This window comes from Octopus bimaculoides, chromosome 19, assembly GCF_046866305.1.
Source record: "Octopus bimaculoides isolate indiv1 chromosome 19, ASM4686630v1, whole genome shotgun sequence".
Classification (NCBI taxonomy): Eukaryota; Metazoa; Mollusca; class Cephalopoda; order Octopoda; family Octopodidae; genus Octopus; species Octopus bimaculoides.
Window position 1 is genome coordinate 32,213,366 of NC_142946.1, and position 20,189 is coordinate 32,233,554.

The following is a 20,189-nucleotide window of genomic DNA, read 5'->3' on the forward strand; positions in this document are numbered from 1 at the left end:
GCTTGATAAAGTACTTACCACTGAGATAATACACACACTCGTCCTCCAGCAACTCTTTCCTCCTTGCCATCCACTAGTTGCTGCTCTCACTGAAGTCATTGATCACAGGCTGTCCACTCTGTGAACATTAATCACAAGCTGTATCCTCTATGAATGCTGGTCATGAATTGTCTCCTTCTCAGTGAACATTTTTCTGGGGCCTAGTGAAAAAGATTCTTATTTCTATTCTTTAAAATGATGATTTAAGTTGATAATGCACAAGAATAAGATATTTCAAAGAAGTGAGCAGTTAATCCTTGCATATTACTGATACTTATATCAAGATGGGAAGAAAGAAAGATTATATCAACCTTAGCAAGATTTTCTCTCAGAATCCTGAGTAACTGAGTTTATACTGAAACAAATAAAATTTTTACACCAGAAATATCTAATTTAACCAGATATCCTTGATGAGTTATCTCTGCCCAAGAATCTCTTAATTTCGCCAGATATCTTCGATGAGTAATTGTATAGATAAGGATTTTACCCAGAAGAAATAAGAATGATATAAGAAACGTATAACAAAGAAAATAAGAGGATGAGCTCATTATTCTTAATTTCAGAGAATTATATTCCAGATGTACCACAATTAAAATTGTTGATTTATTTTTTCAGAACTAGAAGCATTCATTAAAGGAACTTCAAATTCCCACTTAAACTTCTGCCAGTTTATTCTCCTTGATACTTATTATACATTTGAGAAAAAGAGATAAAAAATGTTCTTGTATTCATTTTGGCAATTCTTCAAAATAATGTTGTTGTTTTTTCATGTAATATATTTTCTTCTATCTTTAATCAAAGACAGGTTACACTTCTGTATTTTTGGTAAAACATCTTATATTGTAAGACTCTCTCTTCATTCATTTGAAAGATAATTCTACAGTTCAACAACTGAAGGAAGCAACATGGAATTCTAAAGCTCCTTTCAATTATCTCCAAAAGATATGGTTTTCTTCATTTTCTCCATTAACCCTTTTGTTACAATATTTCTGTTGAAATGCACTGTCTTTGTTTTAATTCATTTCGAAAATAATGAAGAATTTAGTAAAATAACTGTGTCATTATTGAGCCAGTGTTAGGAATATACATTAACATGAAAATTTAATGGAAGGTTTTCATTTAGATCACTTTAAAAAAGAAAGATTATATCATAGAACCATAGAGCAATCTCAGATGGAGTGGTGTTAAAAATGTTGAATTAGGAATATATTTAATGACTATATTACAAGTTTTGCATTTTTAGTATTACATTTATTATTCAGTCATTTCATAAGAACTTTGTTCAAAATGACTAAATTAACTTTGATCTAAAATGATTTGAAGATCAACTAATATTTTTCTTCTAGATTTATTGACAAATTTACATGGCTAAATGATAAATTCAAAGTATCAACTGATATTGAAATGGTATGATTAGCTGGTTCTCATCACACTGAAACTGAATGAGACCCAGCTAAGTGAAAATTACAACCCTCCAGTTGTTTAGCCCCAAATTCATTTAGGTAACAGCTCAACATTTATTATCTTATAGAATTAATAAAACAAAGAGAAATATAAAATAGTTTTATTTTAAATTAATAAAATGCCTTCTTTCCTCTAGACTAGGTTGTCTCAATGAAACAAACAATGAAATATTTCCTCAGATAGATTCCACATTGCCAGATTAAATACAATGACTTGCCGTATTAAGGTAACAACAATGATTCACTATAATAAGACAATAACAATGAGTGTATATAATAAAACAGCAACAATGATTTGCTATAACAATACAGAAACAATGACCCTCCCCCATCCCCAACTCCCATCTATTATAGACCAGCAACAATGACCACTACCCCACCACCACTACTGTAATAAAATAGAAACAATGACCCCACTATGATAAAATAGTAACACTGACCCTGCTATAGTAATGCAAGTACCATTACACAAGATGGCAGTTTATCTTGTCTCTCTCTTAGAGAAACACTTTAATGTATTTATTGATTTTCACAAATGTAATTTGAACTATTTCTAAGACTTTCCTCAACAGAAATACTTCTATTACTCAATGTTCCAAAGCAAAAATACACGTCAAACTATATGCAACCACCACACATTGTATAACTACTATAGTATACCATCACACTATACATCTCCACTCTATACACAACCACACTATGTATCACCACTCTTTATACTACCACACAACTATACATGAATACCATACTAACAGTGCCACACTACAAAGAACTATAAAGAATCATTTTGTATAACATCACCACACTACTATTTACCACCATACTTGTAGGATATTTTCTGAAATGATTTAAAACTCAAAACATAAGAAGAGGATAACATATAACAGCAGTAATTAAGGAGGTGAGCTGGCAGACAAATGTTAGCAGCATTTCGTCCATCTTTACATTCTGAGTTCAAATTCCACCGAGGGCGACTTTGTCTTTCATCTTTTCAGAATCAATAGAATAAGTATCAGCAGAGTACTGCGATCAATATAACCAGCTTAACCTCCCATCAAATTACTGTGGCAAAATTTGAAACCAATATAACAGCAATAATTTTATTTCTCTTCTGTATAACTAATTTCTAATTGAATATATTTGGTGTAAGCATACACACATACACACATCTATCCATACATGCATATATATACTGTTCACCGATGAAATCCAGAGATTCTCAGTATAGAAAACACTAAGTAGTGCTCAAAAGATTAAAACTTAGATTCCAATATCTTTACCGGGGATCAATTCCACAAGGTAAACAATGGCTATAAGAGGGATCAAATTGAGCTGATATAGGGGTAACTATGTAGATAAACAAATTAGATACCTTAGATATATTAAATATATTAAATATAGAAGTTTGGGTATGAAATAGAAAATATGTATATACGCAAAACGAGAGAAAGCATATTGTGATGAACTATATCTACCAAACAACATTATTATGGACCTCCAAGCTGTTGGACTTAGAACACCTTTCATTCACCCCTTTAATTTTCTCATTTGTACTCTGTGTAAGTTGGATCTATTAGTATAAATATCTGTATATTTATATCAAATATTCATCATCTGAAAATCTTCCCCTTTTGCTTTCTCTTGTTTTGCATGTACACATATATATATATTTTGTATTTCATACCAAAACTGTTATATTTAATATGTTTGATATATTTAATGTATCTAATTTGTTTATCTGCATAATTACCTCTACATACATACATACATACATACATACTGCTAGCATGGAAAGTGTGCATTAAATGATGATCATCATCATCATATACAGGGATCGGACAAAATAATGGAAACACCTAGCATCATAGCATCATAATTTTGAAATATCTATAAAACCCTCAAAACCTTGTTTATTTTTATGCTTTTTCATTTATTATTAGTGTTGCTTGATATCAAGCAACATATGTTTTGCTAAAATTGCTGTTTCTTTACAACTATAAATTTGCAAGTGTTGGAATAAATATGCACGCGATCAAGCATCATCGTGTGACTAATATTTAATCACACTTCCAAAGTGTGATTCATATTTAATCTTTATACCCACTGATGAGAACAAAAGGTAATTATGTTTTACTTTAAGATCGAAATACGTCTGTAATTAACCACGGTCAAATTGATTCATCATTTTCCCTTTTGCCTACGTTCAATAAAGTGTGATATTTTCTCTAAATTTTTATGGCAGTTGAAAAGACATTAGCGTCTATTTCTAATTCAGTACATGACAAAGCAATTAGCTGACACCTCATTATAATTAAGTATATAATTATAGAATATTTTGTATAATTTACCTAAAAGATTTCTTAACATACTGACTACTTGGTAAAATTATTATTTTTAATAATTACCCTATATTATTATTATATTTCATATATATATATATATATATATATATATATATATATATATATATATATATATATATATATACAAGGCATGACTGTATATCACTACATATATACCACCACACCTTGGACAAGTGTCTTCTACTATAGTCTCAAGTTGACCAAAGCTTTGTGAGTGGATTTGGTAGATAGAGACTGAAAGAAGCCTGTCAAATATATATATATATATATATATATCCACATACACACACACACACACACATATATATATATATATATCATCATCATCATCATCATCATCGTTTAACGTCCGCTTTCCATGCTAGCATGGGTTGGACGATTTGACTGAGGACTGGTGAAACCGGATGGCAACACCAGGCTCCAGTCTGATTTGGCAGAGTTTCTACAGCTGGATGCCCTTCCTAACGCCAACCACTCAGAGAGTGTAGTATATATATATATATATATATATATATGGGAGAATATACAAAAAATAACAACAGACGAGGACAGGTGGTGTAAATAACAAAAGTATATATTAGTATGACGCTCGGGAATACGGAAAGTCTTTGACGTTTCGAGCTACGCTCTTCAACAGAAAGAATACGGAGACAAGGAGAAAAACACGGAGAAAAAAAATTGAATAGTGTTCAGTCAACGGTCAATCATAATAATGGCCGATCATAACAATGACTGACCGGAAGTTAGAAATTCTTAAAAAAGGATGATAAAGGAGGTTTACAAAAGTGGAAAAGTTCAAAAGTTTTTTAGACGTCGTGGTATATTGAAGCGATTTCCAATCAGAAGATGGGTCCAGTGTAAATCCGTGGGTAGGAGAGGTGCAGCCGGAGGGTATAAAGTTCAACACATACATATATATAGTTCAAATTTACAGAAGACAAAAGATAAAGACAGGTGAGGGAACAACAAGTAGGTGTATTAGTTTGATGTTCGGGAAGAATGGAAAAGTCTTTGACGTTTCAAGCTTATGCTCTTCAACAGAAAGGCCTGAGAGGAAAAGACAGAGACAGAATGAGAAATAACAGAGAAAAATAAATGTGTAGAGATTAATGGTTCAACATGATGAAATGACCAGAAGAAAGAGGCTGAGTGAAAGGGAGATAATAATTATTTCCAATTTTTTCCACAAGGGCAGCTTAGGTCGGAGATGGGGATGAGTCGATTACATTGACCCCCCCACCCCATGTTTAATTGGTACCTATTTTATCAACTCCTAATGGATGAAAGGTAAAGCTGACCACAGTGGAATTTGAACTCAGAACATAGTGACAGGCGAAATACCGCTAAGCATTTCATCCAGCGTGCTAACGGTTCTGCCAGCTCACTGCCTGAAGGGGGGGGATAACAATGGTGACTCAGCTAAACTAGGGAGTGCAAGCTCATGTGTGTATGTAAGAATGGTGTGAATGGGGGTAAGTGTATCTGAATGCATGTGTGGGAAAGCTTAAAATTATGTGGGTCTGTGTGTCCATATAGGAGTGTGTGTGTTTGTGTGTGTGTATGTATGTATAAGTAACCCAGTGCGTGTATTGTGTGGAATGATGTGTGTTTTGTGTATTTGTGTATGTGTGTGTGCATATGGACGTTTGCATATGTTTGTGTGTGTGTGTGTGTGTGTGTGTGTGTGTGTGTGTGTGTGTGTGTGCGTGTGTGTGAAAAAATGAATATAAATGGTTTTTCTGATAATTTTTGCACTTCAATAATTAGTTGTTTGTAAGTTATTAGGTGTTTCACAAGACGTAACTCTGATAGGAGTTTCTCATTTAAGAACAGTTTTCAAACTGATATTTTAGAGTTTGTTATTCACTGTGTAAGTGTTTCTCTATCTGTGTGTGTGTGTGTGTGTAATGTATATATATATGTATATATCTATATATAAAATTATAATTAAGAGTAATTAAAAGATAACACCATGCTAGATGCTAGAGATAGCAGTCAAAACTTGACTCTAAAACCACATCAAATATTCATACAGCACAATGGAGAAAAAACAGAGACAAATAAACTAGTAAAAAATTATCGGATAATCTCAGATCTAGATTTCTGGCTTTGCATAAGAATATACTCTGCCTCTTCAGTGAGATACACCCAGATAATACATAATTACAAATATAAATATATACAATGTACAAATACTTACATATACACGCTTATACACACTTTTTACACATACGCATGCTTACACACTTCTTACTAGTTTATTTGTCTATTTGTTTTTTGTCCTGGTACTGTATGAATACTTGATGTGGTTTTAGAGTCAAGTTTTGACAGCTATCTCTAGCATGGTGGTATCTTTTAGATACCCTTAATTATAATTTTAATAATAATTATCACCTATAAGGTTTTTATTCCAATGCTGGCCACTTGATATGATCGGTATTTTAAATAATGATCTTATCCTTATATATATATATATATATATATAAGCAATGTTAATTCTCTAAATGAAGTATTAATATATCATCATCATCATCGTCGTCGTCGTCGTTTAACGTCCACTTTCCATGTTAGCATGGGTTGGACAATTTGACTGAGTACTGGTGAACCAGATGGCTGCACCAGGCTCCAATCTGATCTGGCAGAGTTTCTACAGCTAGATGCCCTTCCTAACGCCAACCACTCCAAGAGTGTAGTGGGTGCTTTTACGTTCCACCGGCATGAGGGCCAGTCACACAGTACTGGCAACGGCCACGCTCAAAATGGTGTTTTTTACATGCCACCTGCACAAGAGCCAGTCCAGTGGCACTGGCAACGACCTCGCTCGAATGATTTTCTAAACGTTCCACTCGCACAAATGCCAGTAAGTCGACACAGGTAACGATCACGCTCAAATGGTGTTATTTACGTGTCACTAGCATGGAAGCCACACAGCTGCTCTAGCAATGATCATGCTCGGATGGTGCTGTTAGTGTTCCACTGGCACAAGTGCCAGTCATCGAATATGGTTCAATTACGATTTCGATTTCACTTGCCCCAACAGGTCTTCGCAAGCAGAGTTTAGTGTCCAATGAAGGAGTGGCTGGCATGGGTGCCAGTCGTCGAATTTGGTTCAATTTCAATTTCATATTCACTTGCCCCAACAGGTCTTCGCAAGCAGAGTTTAGTGGCCAATGAAGTAAAGATATGAATAAGTGAGCTGGCTACACTTCTGGCAGAGGCCATAAATTATGCTCTCACTTGGCTTGCCGGGTCTTCTCACATACTGTATATTTCCAAAGGTCCCGGTCACTGTGAGGCCTAAAGTTCGAAGGTCGTGCTTCACCACCTCATCCCAGGTTTTCCTGAGTCTACCTCTTCCACAGGTTCCATCAACCGCTAAGGTGTGGCACTTTTTCACACAGCTATTCTCATCCATTCTTACCACATGACCATACCAGTGCAATTGTCTCTCTTGTACACCACAACTGATGCTTCTTAGGTCTAACTTTTCTGTCAAGGTACTTACACTCTATTGAGTATGCACACTGACATTACTCATCCATCGGAGCATACTGGCTTCGTTTCTTGCGAGCTTGCATGTCCTCAGCAGTCACAGCCCATGTTTCACTGCCATGAAGCATGGCTGTTCGTACACATGCATCATACAGTCTGCCTTTTACTCTGAGAGAGAGACCCTTTGTCACCAACAGAGGTAAGAGCTCTCTGAACTTTGCTCAGGCTATTTTTATTCTAGCAGCTACACTTTCAGTGCACCCTCCCCCGCTACTAACTTGGTCACCTAGGTAGCGGAAGCTATCAACTACTTCTAGTTTTACTCTCCCTGGAATGCGGCAAAGGTTGTTTTCAGCACATTTTCAGTGTTTATTGCTCCTGAGCATCTGCCACATACAAAAACTAACTTCCTAGTTAGCCTTCCTTTGATATTGCTGCACCTCTTATGTGTCCATAGCTTACACTGGGTACAACTTATGGAGTTTCTACCTATTCCTTTTCTACAGATCGAGCAGGGCCATCTACCTGAAGGGGTTTGTGTTTTGTCTACCTTTCTACTTATTAGGACTTTGATTTTAGCTAGGTTGTCTCTAAGGCCCTTCGATTCTAGTCCTTGCTTCCACAGCTGAAACTTTAGTTTTGATAGTGACTCAGCAATTAGGGCAAGGTCATCAGCATAGAGGAGCTCCCAGGGGCATCTCATCTTGAATTCCTGTGTTATTGCCTGTAAATTCCAGTGTTATTATCTCTGATTGGTTGGCGTTAGGAAGGGCATCCAGCTGTAGAAACTCTGCCAAATTAGATTGGAGCCTGGTGTTGCCATCCGGTTTCACCAGTCCTCAGTCAAATCGTCCAACCCATGCTAGCATGGAAAGCGGACGTTAAACGATGATGGTGATGATGATGATGATGATATATATATATATATATATATATATATCCAAAGTTTTTAATTTTTAAATTTAAGAGAGAGATTTGACGTTAATATCCATTATTAATGTAATTTATTTCTATGTCAACATTTCTGTATAAAGCTATATTGGTAACAATTACATAGTCTTCTACGAAAAATTATATATATATATATAGGGAGGTATATATATGTTTGTGTATGTATGTGCATGTGTGTGCATGTGTGTGTGTGTGTGCATGTGTGTGCATGCATGTGTGTGTGTGTGTGTGTGTGTGTGTGTGTGTGTGTGTGCATTTGTGAATGTGTATGCTTGTACACTATTTCTGAAAACTAAATACGTGTATGTTTGTGACCATTGTTAAGTAGACTTGTTGGCAGCAATGTTTGTGATTAACAGGATTTTATGGCACTATTTTGCACCAAAAACATTTTATTTCTTTATTTTTGATCTGCTTAATTCTCTTTACCCCTTTCTTTTATGCATGTACACACATGCGTATGTGTGTATGTGCATATATGTATGAATATATGTGCATGTATGAATATATGTGTGTTTGTGTTTCTCTGCATGCATATATACATATACACACACGTGTATATGTATATGTATATGTGTGTAAATATATGTACATATGTATGAATATATGTGAATGAATATATGTATATGAGTGTTTATGTTCCTCTGTGTGTGTGTGTGTGTGTGTGTGTGTGTGTGTGTCTATGTAAGCCTCTCTCTCTCTATATATATATATATGGGTATATGTATGTGTGTGTGTATGTGTTGGTGTTTCTATTTGTGTATGCTTGTAATTAAACACTCTCTATCTACACAGTGAATAACAAACTCTAAAATATCAGTTTGAAAACTGTTCTTAAGTGAGAAACTCCTATCAGAGTCACGTCTTGTGAAACACCTAATAACTTACAAACAACTAATTATTAAAGTGCAAAAATTATCAGAAAAACCATTTATATTCATTTTTTCAAATATATAATTCTGTACCAAGGACTTTCAATTTCTTATTCTACAATGTGTGTGCGTGTGCATGTGTGTGTGCATGCATGTATGTGTATGTGTGTTGCCTTGTCTTGATGTGACAGTTGTTAACAAACATCACTGTCATACAAGCAATGTTTGTTTTCAGTCTTCCATGCAAAACATGTCTCGCCATGGGAAATTATACCTTGGTTGGAAACAGATGAAGGTTGATGACAGGAAGGGTATCCAGCTGCAGACAATCTGCTTCAATGCTTCAATGAATTCCATGTGATCTATTTCAAACATGGAAAAGTGGACATTAAAACAAATATGATGATGAGGATAATGTCTTAACTATCTTTTAAAGAGGATAAAAGTAGCATTTAGATTTATGAACTAAAATTTATAACTACTTTTCTCTCTCTCTCTCTCTCTCTCTCTCTCCCTCTCTCTATCTATCTGTCTATCTATCCCTCCCTCTCTCTCTCCCCAGGTACATGCACACATACACAGATATCTCTAATAAATAACTATTGGAAAGCACAAACATTTTAACAACTTCTTTTGCATTCTTTCAAAATGCCAGGTATTAAAAATGAATTTCCAGGTTGTCTACCTGTAAATTTGTATCAATATCATGCACAAGAAGTGGAAGTACTATTGTTTTGTTCTCTACATCAAGAACAGATGGAAGAAAACCACTCCAGATGCTGGGATTCACAAGATCATCTCTATGTACTCAATCTTTCCTAGATGCTTTCAAATTATGAGCTGTCAGATTTAGTAGTTTGCTTCACAGCTATATGGTTCCAGGCTCAATATCACTGTGCTGTACCATGAACACATGTCCCCTACCATAACCTCAAGTTAACCATAGCCTTGTGAGTGAAACTTAGGATATGGAAATTGAGCTGAAGCCCATTTGAGGTACTATTCTTGTTTTTCCTGTGTGGTACACTTAATTTGTTGCCGTGTTTAATTCCATTACATGATCTTTGGATCTACTCTGTTATAAATATTTGGGCAAGGTCTCCAGTTTGCAGGTAACACCTCCCTTCTTTCTAGATGTTTTGGAGGCCCTAAAAAGACACTGCCTTCCCTTCGCTGGTTAAATTATTTTTTAAAAAATAGTTATTTGGAGATATAAAACAGATCTTCCCAGTAATCCTATAAAATGGTAAAGTCTTGTCCTGAGGTTGTAGATCTGAAACAGAGAAGTAACCTTCTAAAAAAATTCTCAGAAAAAATTAAAGATTGTCATATAAAGTCCAATCTCAGTTGTAATGGTAAAAGATAGGATTTTAAAAAAATCAAAATATATTGGGACAGGCATGGTTGTGCGGTTAAGAAGCTTGCTTTATAACCATGTGGTTTCATGTTCAGTTTCACTGTGAGACACCTTAGACATGTGTCTTCTACTATTGCCCCAGGGCTGACCAATGCCTTGTGAGCAAATTTGGTAGACAGAAGCTGTGTGGAAACCTATCACATAAATGTGTGTGTTTGTGTGTGTGTGAGAAAGAGAGAGAGGGGGTGTTTATGCATGTGTTTGTGTGTGTGTGTGGTGTTTGCCACCTTCCCACACATTCAATGCTTGAGAACCAGTGCTGGCTTCTTTATGTCCATGTAACTTAGTAGTTTGGCAAAAGTGATTGATAGAGTAAGTTCCAGACTTAAAACTGGGGTTTGATTTGTTCATCTAAAAACCTCCAAGATGTTGCTCCAGCCTGGTAGCAGTTCAATGACTGAAACAAGTAAAAAAAAAAAGAAGACAAAAGACATAAATATGAATGGCCAGGATTCAGAAAGCTAATAAACTCACTTTATTTAAAAGTATTTGCATGAAGGTGGACATCACCTGAGAGGTTAGTGTAAAGTAGTAATTACACTGAATTGTTAGCAGATGAGGCATTAGTCTGACTCCCAGCATTTTTTTATTGATTTGCACATTGAATTTGTAAATCTGGACAAAAACACACTGTTTAGAAATAAAACAATGTAAGTACACATTATTAATGAGTTTATTTAATAAAGTATGGCAACTAACGTGTGTGTGTGTGGGGGGGGGGGGGGGGGGTAAGTGGATGTTTGTATGTGTGATGGTTGTTTCTATAATAACTTCCATGATAAAGAGGGATTGAAGACCTCTGTTAGATAAGTGTTCCAATTGTATTATATACACACTGACAATGCAACATTGTTCAGAACAATGTCTCTTTTGTGGCATCGATCTGACAGTAATGAATTTGGTGTCCAGTTTCAAGTGGAAATAAAGAATAATACATATCCAAACATTACGGTAAAGCTAGGTTTAGTAACAGCAATGATTTCAATGTGTTCAGTATTTTAGAGTCATATATTTTGCTACCTCCACCTGTCACAAATATCAGTGACCATGGCTGGGACTAATGGAATTAGTGCAAAGTTTTATTTTATTTATTAATTAATCAATTTATTTATTTACTGTGATTATTTTAAATTTTATCTTTTACATTTGACTGCAGCCATGCTGAGGCAATGCATTCAAGAACTTTTAGTCGAACGAATCAACCTTTTTGCTGAACTACTAAGTTACAGGGACGTAAACACACCAACACTGTTTATCAAGTCGTGGTAGGGAACAAATACAGAGAGACACACACAAACAAAGATATATATAGATATATATATATATATATATATATATATATATATACACACACACACACACACACACACACACACACACACACACAATAGGCTTCTTCGAGTTTCCATCTACTAAATCCATTCACAAAGCTTTGGTCAGCCTGAGGCTATAGTAGAAGACACTTGCCCAAGGTGCCGTACAGTGGGACTGAATTCGGAACCATGTGGTTGGGAAGCAAACTTTTTACCACACAGCCACACCTGCACCTATATATAACCAACTATTTTTGTCACTATAGTGTCAGTAGACCAGTCATGGGCAACCTGTGGCATGTGAAGCTTTCTGAATGGCTCACCTAAGTCAGAAAAGAAAAATATTCGCCATCATCAGACAACCATGCAATTTTCAGCGTGCCTCAGAGTCAATCTACAACAATCCAAATATTCAAGAGCGTTACAATTAGCATCTCTACTCGGGACACTAACTCAACAAAAAAAAAAGTATTGATTTAATGTTCAATTTCTGATTCCACTGCTTACAACAACTTGTGATATTTCAGTGCCTGTAAACACGTGGTATTCGTGTAACATTATCAAGCAAGGTTAATGGAATTTTCAAAGTATAAGTGTGCAAAATGCTGTATTTTTTTAAATTTTAATTTTTGATGTCAAAGCTAATGGCTTCATGTCCCATCCCCCCACCCCCACACAAAAAAATAGAAAGATTTCTGAAGAAATGAGGACATTCCAGGAAAAGTGGACAAATGATTAATTATTTGTTGAAGTAAAAAAATAAACCAATGAGTTTAATACGTTTTGAATCTGTCTCTGCTTTTAAAGAATTCAATATTAAGTAGCATTACTCTTCAAAACATTCGGGATATGATAAATTCAAAGGAGACATTAGACAGCAAAAAACTGAATCCCTCGAGAAACAGATCGACAGTCTAAATATGTTCTTTTCCAAAAACCAAACTGGACTAAAAGAAATTGTACATGTAAACTATGTTAGTGAAAAAATGGCAAAACATTCAAACCATTATTCTGATGAGGAAATCGAAATTTGGAAGTTACGATTTTTACCAATTTTTTTTTCAGAATCAGAATCTCCATAACTGAAAACGTGGGTTTCAATTAAAAAAAAAATTAAATATAAAGTCGGAGCGGGTGGGTTATGTCTCCACTATGTGCGCCCATTTCTGATTCAACTCCACTGGCAATTTTCATATGTGGTATTGATAAGTCATTTAATATCACCGAAGAATTACTTAGTGTTCAGACAATGAAAGACAGTTACAAGATATAAAATTTATGAAGAAGTGAAGAAAGCAGCCTTGAAGTTGAATCTTTCACTTGAACGACTCGTGTGTGTAGCAACAGACGGGACCCCAGCAATGGTTGAGTCTAAGATAGGCTTTCTTTCTAAATTAAAAGAATGAACTTCTTTGAATTTAGCAAACAGTAACTTTGCAACGATCCATTGCATAATTCATCAGGAAAATCTGTGTGCAAAGTCTCTAAAATTTGAGAATGTTAAGCGTGTGGTTGTTTCAACCATCAATTTTATAAAATCCCAAGCACTTAACCATCACCAGTTTAAAGAGTTCTTAGAAGAACTTGAATTAGAGTATGGTGACCTTGTTTACTACTGTGCAGTTTGTTGGCTAAGTAAAGAGAAAATGCTTCAACGATTTTATAGCCTAAGAGAAGCGGTATGTACTTTCTTAGAAAGAAATGGTAAATTTGTTCCCGAGCTGAAAAATGATAACTGGATTTGTGACCTTGCATTCCTCGTGGATATAACAACACATTTAAATGATTTAAATTTAAAATTGCAAAAGCAAAATCAGTTAATTCATGAGATGTATTCTCGTGTCAAAGCTTTTCAAGCAAAACTTCAAATTTGGGAGAATCAACTCAGGATTGGTGATGCTTTCCATTTCCCCACACTAGCCATTCATGAGTCAACATCTAGATATGATGATTCTGCTGTGAAACTAAGTGAGCTGAAAAAAAGGACTGAACGCCAGGTTTAATGACTTCGGAACTAAAGCTGATTTTAATCTTTTTTTGGAAATCCTGTTAACACAGATGTTGAAAAAGTTCGAATTTAGATGTCGGAATTTAGACTTCGGAACATTTTAGATGTCGGAGATTACAAATATGCAAAAAAAAGTTTTTTAACTCACCCACCTTCCTTAAAATTTTGCACTGTTTTTGAAATTTTTTTCCCCTATGTTTTAGATGATGGAGATTCCGAATATACAAGAAACCACGTTTTCAAAATTTAAATTCAATAAGCATATAGATATGTGTATGAAGAGAGAATATGAATGTCTTCCTGGAGTTAAAAACAACAGTAACACCGTCTTCTATAGGACTGCCACGTATATTTTATGAATAAACGGACAGGAATAATTAGATAGACAGATAAATAAATAAATGGATGAAAAAGTTCAAAATTTAAAACTGGGGAGGGGTGAAATTTGAGCCCCTTATTAAACTTTATAACATTAATTATTAAACATTAATGTCTGTTTCTCATAAAATGGTGTATATTCAATTTACATTAAATTACTATTTACGATTATTTATGGCAAACACAAGTAAAACGCAAATTCTTTTCAATTTGCAGAAGTTCGTCAATTCACTCCGATATGTAAAATGTAGGAAACCGAAAAATTTTTTTTTTTAAATGCATTTTTCAAGAAGTGCGAAACTGCATTAGCCCCATTTTCCTCATCTATGCTGCTCCTTTTTATTTTGGGTTGTTACCCTTCAGGTCAAAATAATTTAACTTTTAATCTTTCTTTTCTTTTTTTAGTTTCTTCCTCTGAATCATAGATAGATAACGCATAACGTTAAATGCACATAATTTTCATTTTTAAATTTGTTCATTTACATTTCTTAAGCATTTTCCCCAAGTACCATAACTTGAAACAGTTCGACTAAACCAATGATTAAGTACAATATTTCTTGAATTTTGCAACCATTCGTTGAAAGTAAGGTTTCCAATATTTAAAAATATTGGCGGATATTCACGTTTTGTTTAAAAGACAAACGGGCATTCACTCATATTCAGTCTCAGAGTTGTCACAGAACTGCCATTATCTTCGTCATTTTCCATGAGCGCGCGTCGTCTTGTCAACTGTAAACACCCCGGTCGAAGTGTGTACGTGTGAAATGTAGATAACAAACACAATGAGAAAAGACATCAACGTCAAAAACATTGGTGACAATACAACACAAATAATATTTTTATGAATTTCATAAAATGCATTGGACAGTATTATACTGTTTAATTTACCATTTCAAACATGTTCTTTTATGAATCTCATAAAATGCGTTGTATAGTTCAACAGATCTTGTTTAATTTAGCTTAAAACTAATAGAAATCAATGTCATTTATATTTCTTTCTTTCACATTCTCTTTAATCAGTCGAAAGTGTTAATTTGTATTTCTTCCTTTTCTTCATGCTTGTTGCAATATTTTGGCACTTTGGTGGTTAAAAAAAACCAAAAAGACCACATGGACTATTATAACTAATACAGCTTTTTCGACATTGATTTCATTTTCTTCCTGGAAATTTGTGGATTTTACATACACAAATGAAGCAGGTAAGAACAAAAAGGCTTTTTTCTCAAGTTTAAAATGCGACATTGGAATCTGTTCAGTTTCGCTCACAAATTTTTTTATTTTTTTTTTTTTTATTAAATAGCTTGAAACTTATACTGGTGTAATTTCTCACGCTGAACACAGTTTACTTTCAACATTTTTGACAAAATTTCGTATTTTAGCAGTTATTTCATGTTAAAGTTGTCATATTTGGGTAATTTTAACGAATCAACGACTTGTATTCAGTTGAAGAAAGCTACTGCAGTTTGCAATAGTGATCGAAGAGCAAAAACAATGTCAGGATCTGTTCAGTTTCACTCACAGATCCCACTTCTCGGAAAAGGTTGCCCATGCCTGCAGTAGACCTTCAGTGTTGGTCTTTTATGAAATATTGCTTGAGCTACACCATGGGTTATTGTGACCATATTCTGAAATGGTATTCATGCATCATGGATCAACATCATGTTGTAATATCATAAGTAACAAAAATAAGTCACATATACACAAATCCACATGTGTGATCAAATCAATTATTGTTACTCAGCTCAGATCAACACACTGTGAGGATTCCAGAAAGTTTTTATGCATGTATATTTATTGTTTACTAGCAAACGCCCCCACCCCTGTCCATTGGACAGTGTAAGTTCGTGGTAGGACTGGGGTCTAAAATAGTGTAATTCTGCTCCTGTCTGTGATGCTCTGGCAACTGCAGTAGAGGTAGTATTGCAAACCTGCTGGAGTTCTACTTGTTCTGCTTGCAGGCGACTGCATAAGAAGCAGCATTGTGAGCACACTGGAGTTCTGCTTGCTGAGCTGTCTGTGATGCTCTGGTGCTTGAAGTAGAAGCAGCATTGCAAGCACGCCGAAGCACACATTGTTCTCCTGTCTCACTTGCCCACAAGGAATGCAAAACGGATGCATTTCTTGTTTTTCTGCCAATGTGAGTCTTGCTTTTTTGAGGCATCCTATCGAAAATCTGTAATTGAATGAATCTTTAAAAAAAATCAATTAAATTTACCTCAATGTTGTTTCCAAGCACTAAATATGGTATTTCAACAAAAAATCCCACAACACTAAAGCGCACAACTATTTACTATTGTATTGTAAACACCAAATGGCACGTGGATGTGGACAGTTGTGAATGAGCATTCACATCTATAAGCACATGTGGACAGAACGTATTTCAAGAAAATCGATATTCTATTGACCAAACGTGCTATTGTAATAAAATGTAAATGATAGATGCAAACACCAGTGCACAGACAGGTAGCAAAAGATAGAAGGTATTTCTAAGAAATATCACACTTAAATGTGAAATTTAAAAAAAAAGAATGTGCAAATTGAAATGATTTCTAGGACTTCTCTGAAAATGAAAGACAGCCAAAACCAGGCTTCTTTTGGGAAAAAAGGATGTTAGCATCAAAATTACCTTATATCAATTTGGAAGTAATGAAAATTCTTTATAAATAAAGTTAAGTCCAGGTAACTGGAAAACTTCAAATGGAATATAGGGTTCAGCAATATGCAGTGTTGACTGTTAAAGTAGCAAACCTTATGGATGAATAAGCTATCAGAACCAACTGAATAGTGCCTTTTTTTAGAACGTAACCAATGAATTTGATCTGTAAAATTTGTAAAAATGATAAGCATTTGCCAAAATATACTTATTGGTAAAAAAATAACTCATAATTTGAAACATTGATATTAATATTCCTTCTTCATGAAAAGGAATTAAAGAATAAACAATGGGCATGTATTTGTCAAATCAAGTGAGTCACGCGAAGTCGAAAAATATCGCTCATTTTTTGTTTTTTATAAGAAACTGTTAGCTAAAGTTTTAGATATTTGTCACCCAAATTTCCACGTTCAGTTACCAATCAATTTGTCGTTTTCTACTGTCAACTAAATTTTATTGTGAGAAAATATTCACACAGTCGATTGATCGCCAATTAGTGCCATTTATTCATTAAAGTTAATATCTTATTTCATTTTTAGGATCTATTTCAAAACGGGGGTACTAGTATTTTCTTAACGAAACACTTTGAAACTTGGGACACTGGTAGAATGTGTCATATAAAACATCTTTTACTCTTAGTCTTCTTAACAAAAAAACGTACATCGCAAGTTATTCCGTGTTAAAGTTGTCGTATTTCTGTAATTTCAACCAATCACTGACGTCTTTTCAGCTGAATAGAGTTACTGCTGGGCGGTCATAAAAATGTTATTCCCTGTGACATATTTCATCCGGTTTAATCGTAATTTATACACATATATTGTTTATATAATAAATTACGCTGTGCGTATCTATGCGTGTAACAATTTTAGAGTTCGGATTCTAGAGTTAGGGTTAGGGTTAACAGTCTAGTTAGGGTTAGGGGATTAATACGATATACACCGTTACAGCGCTAACTGTTTTCAACTGAATAGACGTCAGTGATTAGTAGAAATTATCGAAATAAGACAATTTTTTACATGAAATAAATTCAAATACAAAAATTTTTTTCTGTTCTATAACACAAAATAGATAAGTATACGAAGTTTGAAAGTCTTTCGGTACCAAAAACACTACATAAAACATAAATGAAAACTGGTGCCCCTGTTTTGAAATAGATCCCATTTTTACTTATTCAAAATAATTGCCTTCTCTTCTTACTCTTTTGTGTCAGCTTATTTATTAAACACAGAATGACCTGCCTGGATGCATGTGTTCAAGTACAGTTCATTCTAGAATATCGATTTTTACTGCAATCACATATGTTCTTTCATGAAATTGGTTAGAAAGCTTAATGCAATTAATGCTCTGATGTTGAGTGGATGAACATAGTGGCTGTTTGTACGTGATTTGCGGAATAATAGCCAATGAGTGCTATTGAAATTGGATTTTCCATCAAGATTTTGATTTAAAAAGAGCAAATCTCACTTTGAAACTAAAAATTAAGTTATGAAATTTAACTGATGCACCCACTGTGGCGTCTATTACCTATGTGTAAAATTTCAGCAGAATCAGTTGAAAAATACGGTCGTTATAATCTTTTACACACATACACACACACAGACAAAACAGGATTTAAGTATTATTAATTTAATTCCAGGTCAACCCTGATTCAGCAGACTGCCCCAAGTGCAACCATTCCACAATTTTAGACATTCTATCATCATCATCATCATCATCATCATCATCATCTTTGTTTAACATCCACTTTCCATGCTAGTATAGGTTGGACGATTTGACTGAGGACTGGCGAACTAGATGGCTGCACCAGGCTCCAATCTGATCTGGCAGAGTTTCTACAGCTGGATGCCCTTCCTAACGCCAACCACTCTGAGAGTGTAGTGGGTGCTTTTATGTGCCACCAAAATGAGGGCCAGTCTGGCGGTACTGGCAACGGCCACGCTCAAATGGTGTTTTTTATGTGCTACCGGCACGGAAGTCAGACAGCTGGTCTGGCAGTGATCCCGCTCAGATGGTGCTGTTAGCGCTCCACTGGCACGGGTGCCAATCATCGAATTTTGGTTCAATTTCGATTTCTCTTGCCCCAAAAGGTCTTCACAAGTAGAGTTTAGTGTCCAATGAAGGAAGGTTGGCATGAGTGCCAGTCGTCAAATTTGGTTCGAATTCGATTTCGATTTCACTTGACTTAACAGGTCTTCGCAAGCAGAGTTTTGTGTCCAAAGAAGGAAAGGTACGCATAAGTGGGTTGGCTACGCACCTGGTAAAGGCCGCGGGTTATGGTCTCACTTGTCTTGCCGGGTCTTGTCACACACAGCATATTTCCAAAGGTCTCGATCACTAGTCATTGCCTTGGTGAGGCATAATGTTCGAAGGTCATGCTTCACCACCTCATCCCAGGTCTTTCTGGGTCTACCTATTCCACAGGTTCCGTCAACCGCTAGGATGTGACACTTTTTCACACAGCTATCCTCATTCATTCTCACCACATGACCACACCATTGCAATCGTCTCTCTTGCACACCACAACTGATGCTTCTTAGGTCCAACTTTTCTCTCAAGGTACTTACACTCTGTCGGGTGTGCACACTGACATTACTCATCCATCGGAGCATACTGGCTTCATTCCTTGCGAGCTTACACATGTCCTCAGCAGTCATGGCCCATGTTTCACTGCCATGTAGCATGGCTGTTCGTACAAATACGTCATACAGTCTGCCTTTTACTTTGAGCGAGAGGCCCTTTGTCACCAGCAGAGGTAATAGCTCTCTGAACTTTGCCCAGGCTATTCTTATTCTAGCAGCTACACTTTCAGTGCACCCTCCTCCGCTACTGACTTGGTCACCTAGTTAATGGAAGCTATCAACTACTTCTAGTTTTTCTCCCTGGAATGTGGCAAAGGTTGTTTTCTGCACATTTTCAGTGTTTATTGCTCCTGAGCATCTGCCACATGCAAAAACTATCTTGCTAGTTAGCCTTCCTTTGATATTGCTGCACTTCTTATGTGTCCGTACAATATGTCATGTCCTTTTTTTAAGAGGTTGGGTTTGATTTGAAGGATATTATGCTACTATTTCAAGCAGGTTCAAGTGGCTAAACTGACATTCCCTCATTGACTTCATGTCTACGTAGAGGACGTTTCAATAACCCAGTAAGCAGATTTGGCAGTAGTTACCTTTTACAGAACTTAGATTTAGGAGAAAGTTAGATGTATGTGGATGCTACAATGGAAATGAAATTGATGTT

The 20,189-nt window shown here is 35.3% G+C and overlaps 1 protein-coding gene and 1 long non-coding RNA gene across 2 annotated transcripts in view; both read left to right on the plus strand.

The window, feature by feature from the left end:
* Positions 1–11,458: 11,458 nt before the first annotated feature.
* On the plus strand, positions 11,459–13,913 carry LOC106873714 (general transcription factor II-I repeat domain-containing protein 2-like). The gene is made up of 2 exons (XM_089366420.1): positions 11,459–11,548; positions 13,374–13,913. The coding sequence occupies exons 1-2, from the start codon at positions 11,459–11,461 to the stop codon at positions 13,911–13,913; spliced, it is 630 nt and encodes a 209-aa protein (XP_089222546.1).
* Positions 13,914–14,816: 903 nt separating this feature from the next.
* Positions 14,817–20,189, plus strand: part of LOC149131834 (uncharacterized) — a 90,386-nt gene continuing 85,013 nt past the window's right edge. The window contains exon 1 of the long non-coding RNA XR_016245223.1: positions 14,817–15,495. This is a non-coding gene — a long non-coding RNA (uncharacterized LOC149131834). The remainder of the gene's footprint in view (positions 15,496–20,189) is intronic.

Bases quoted from the DNA above. Each gene is read 5' to 3' on its own strand.
- LOC106873714 (XM_089366420.1), top strand. From the start codon at position 11,459: ATGTCTCTTTTGTGGCATCGATCTGACAGTAATGAATTTGGTGTCCAG. The intron at 11,549-13,373 runs GTAAAGCTAGGT...ATAATTCATCAG, and splicing joins ATACATATCCAAACATTACG to GAAAATCTGTGTGCAAAGTC.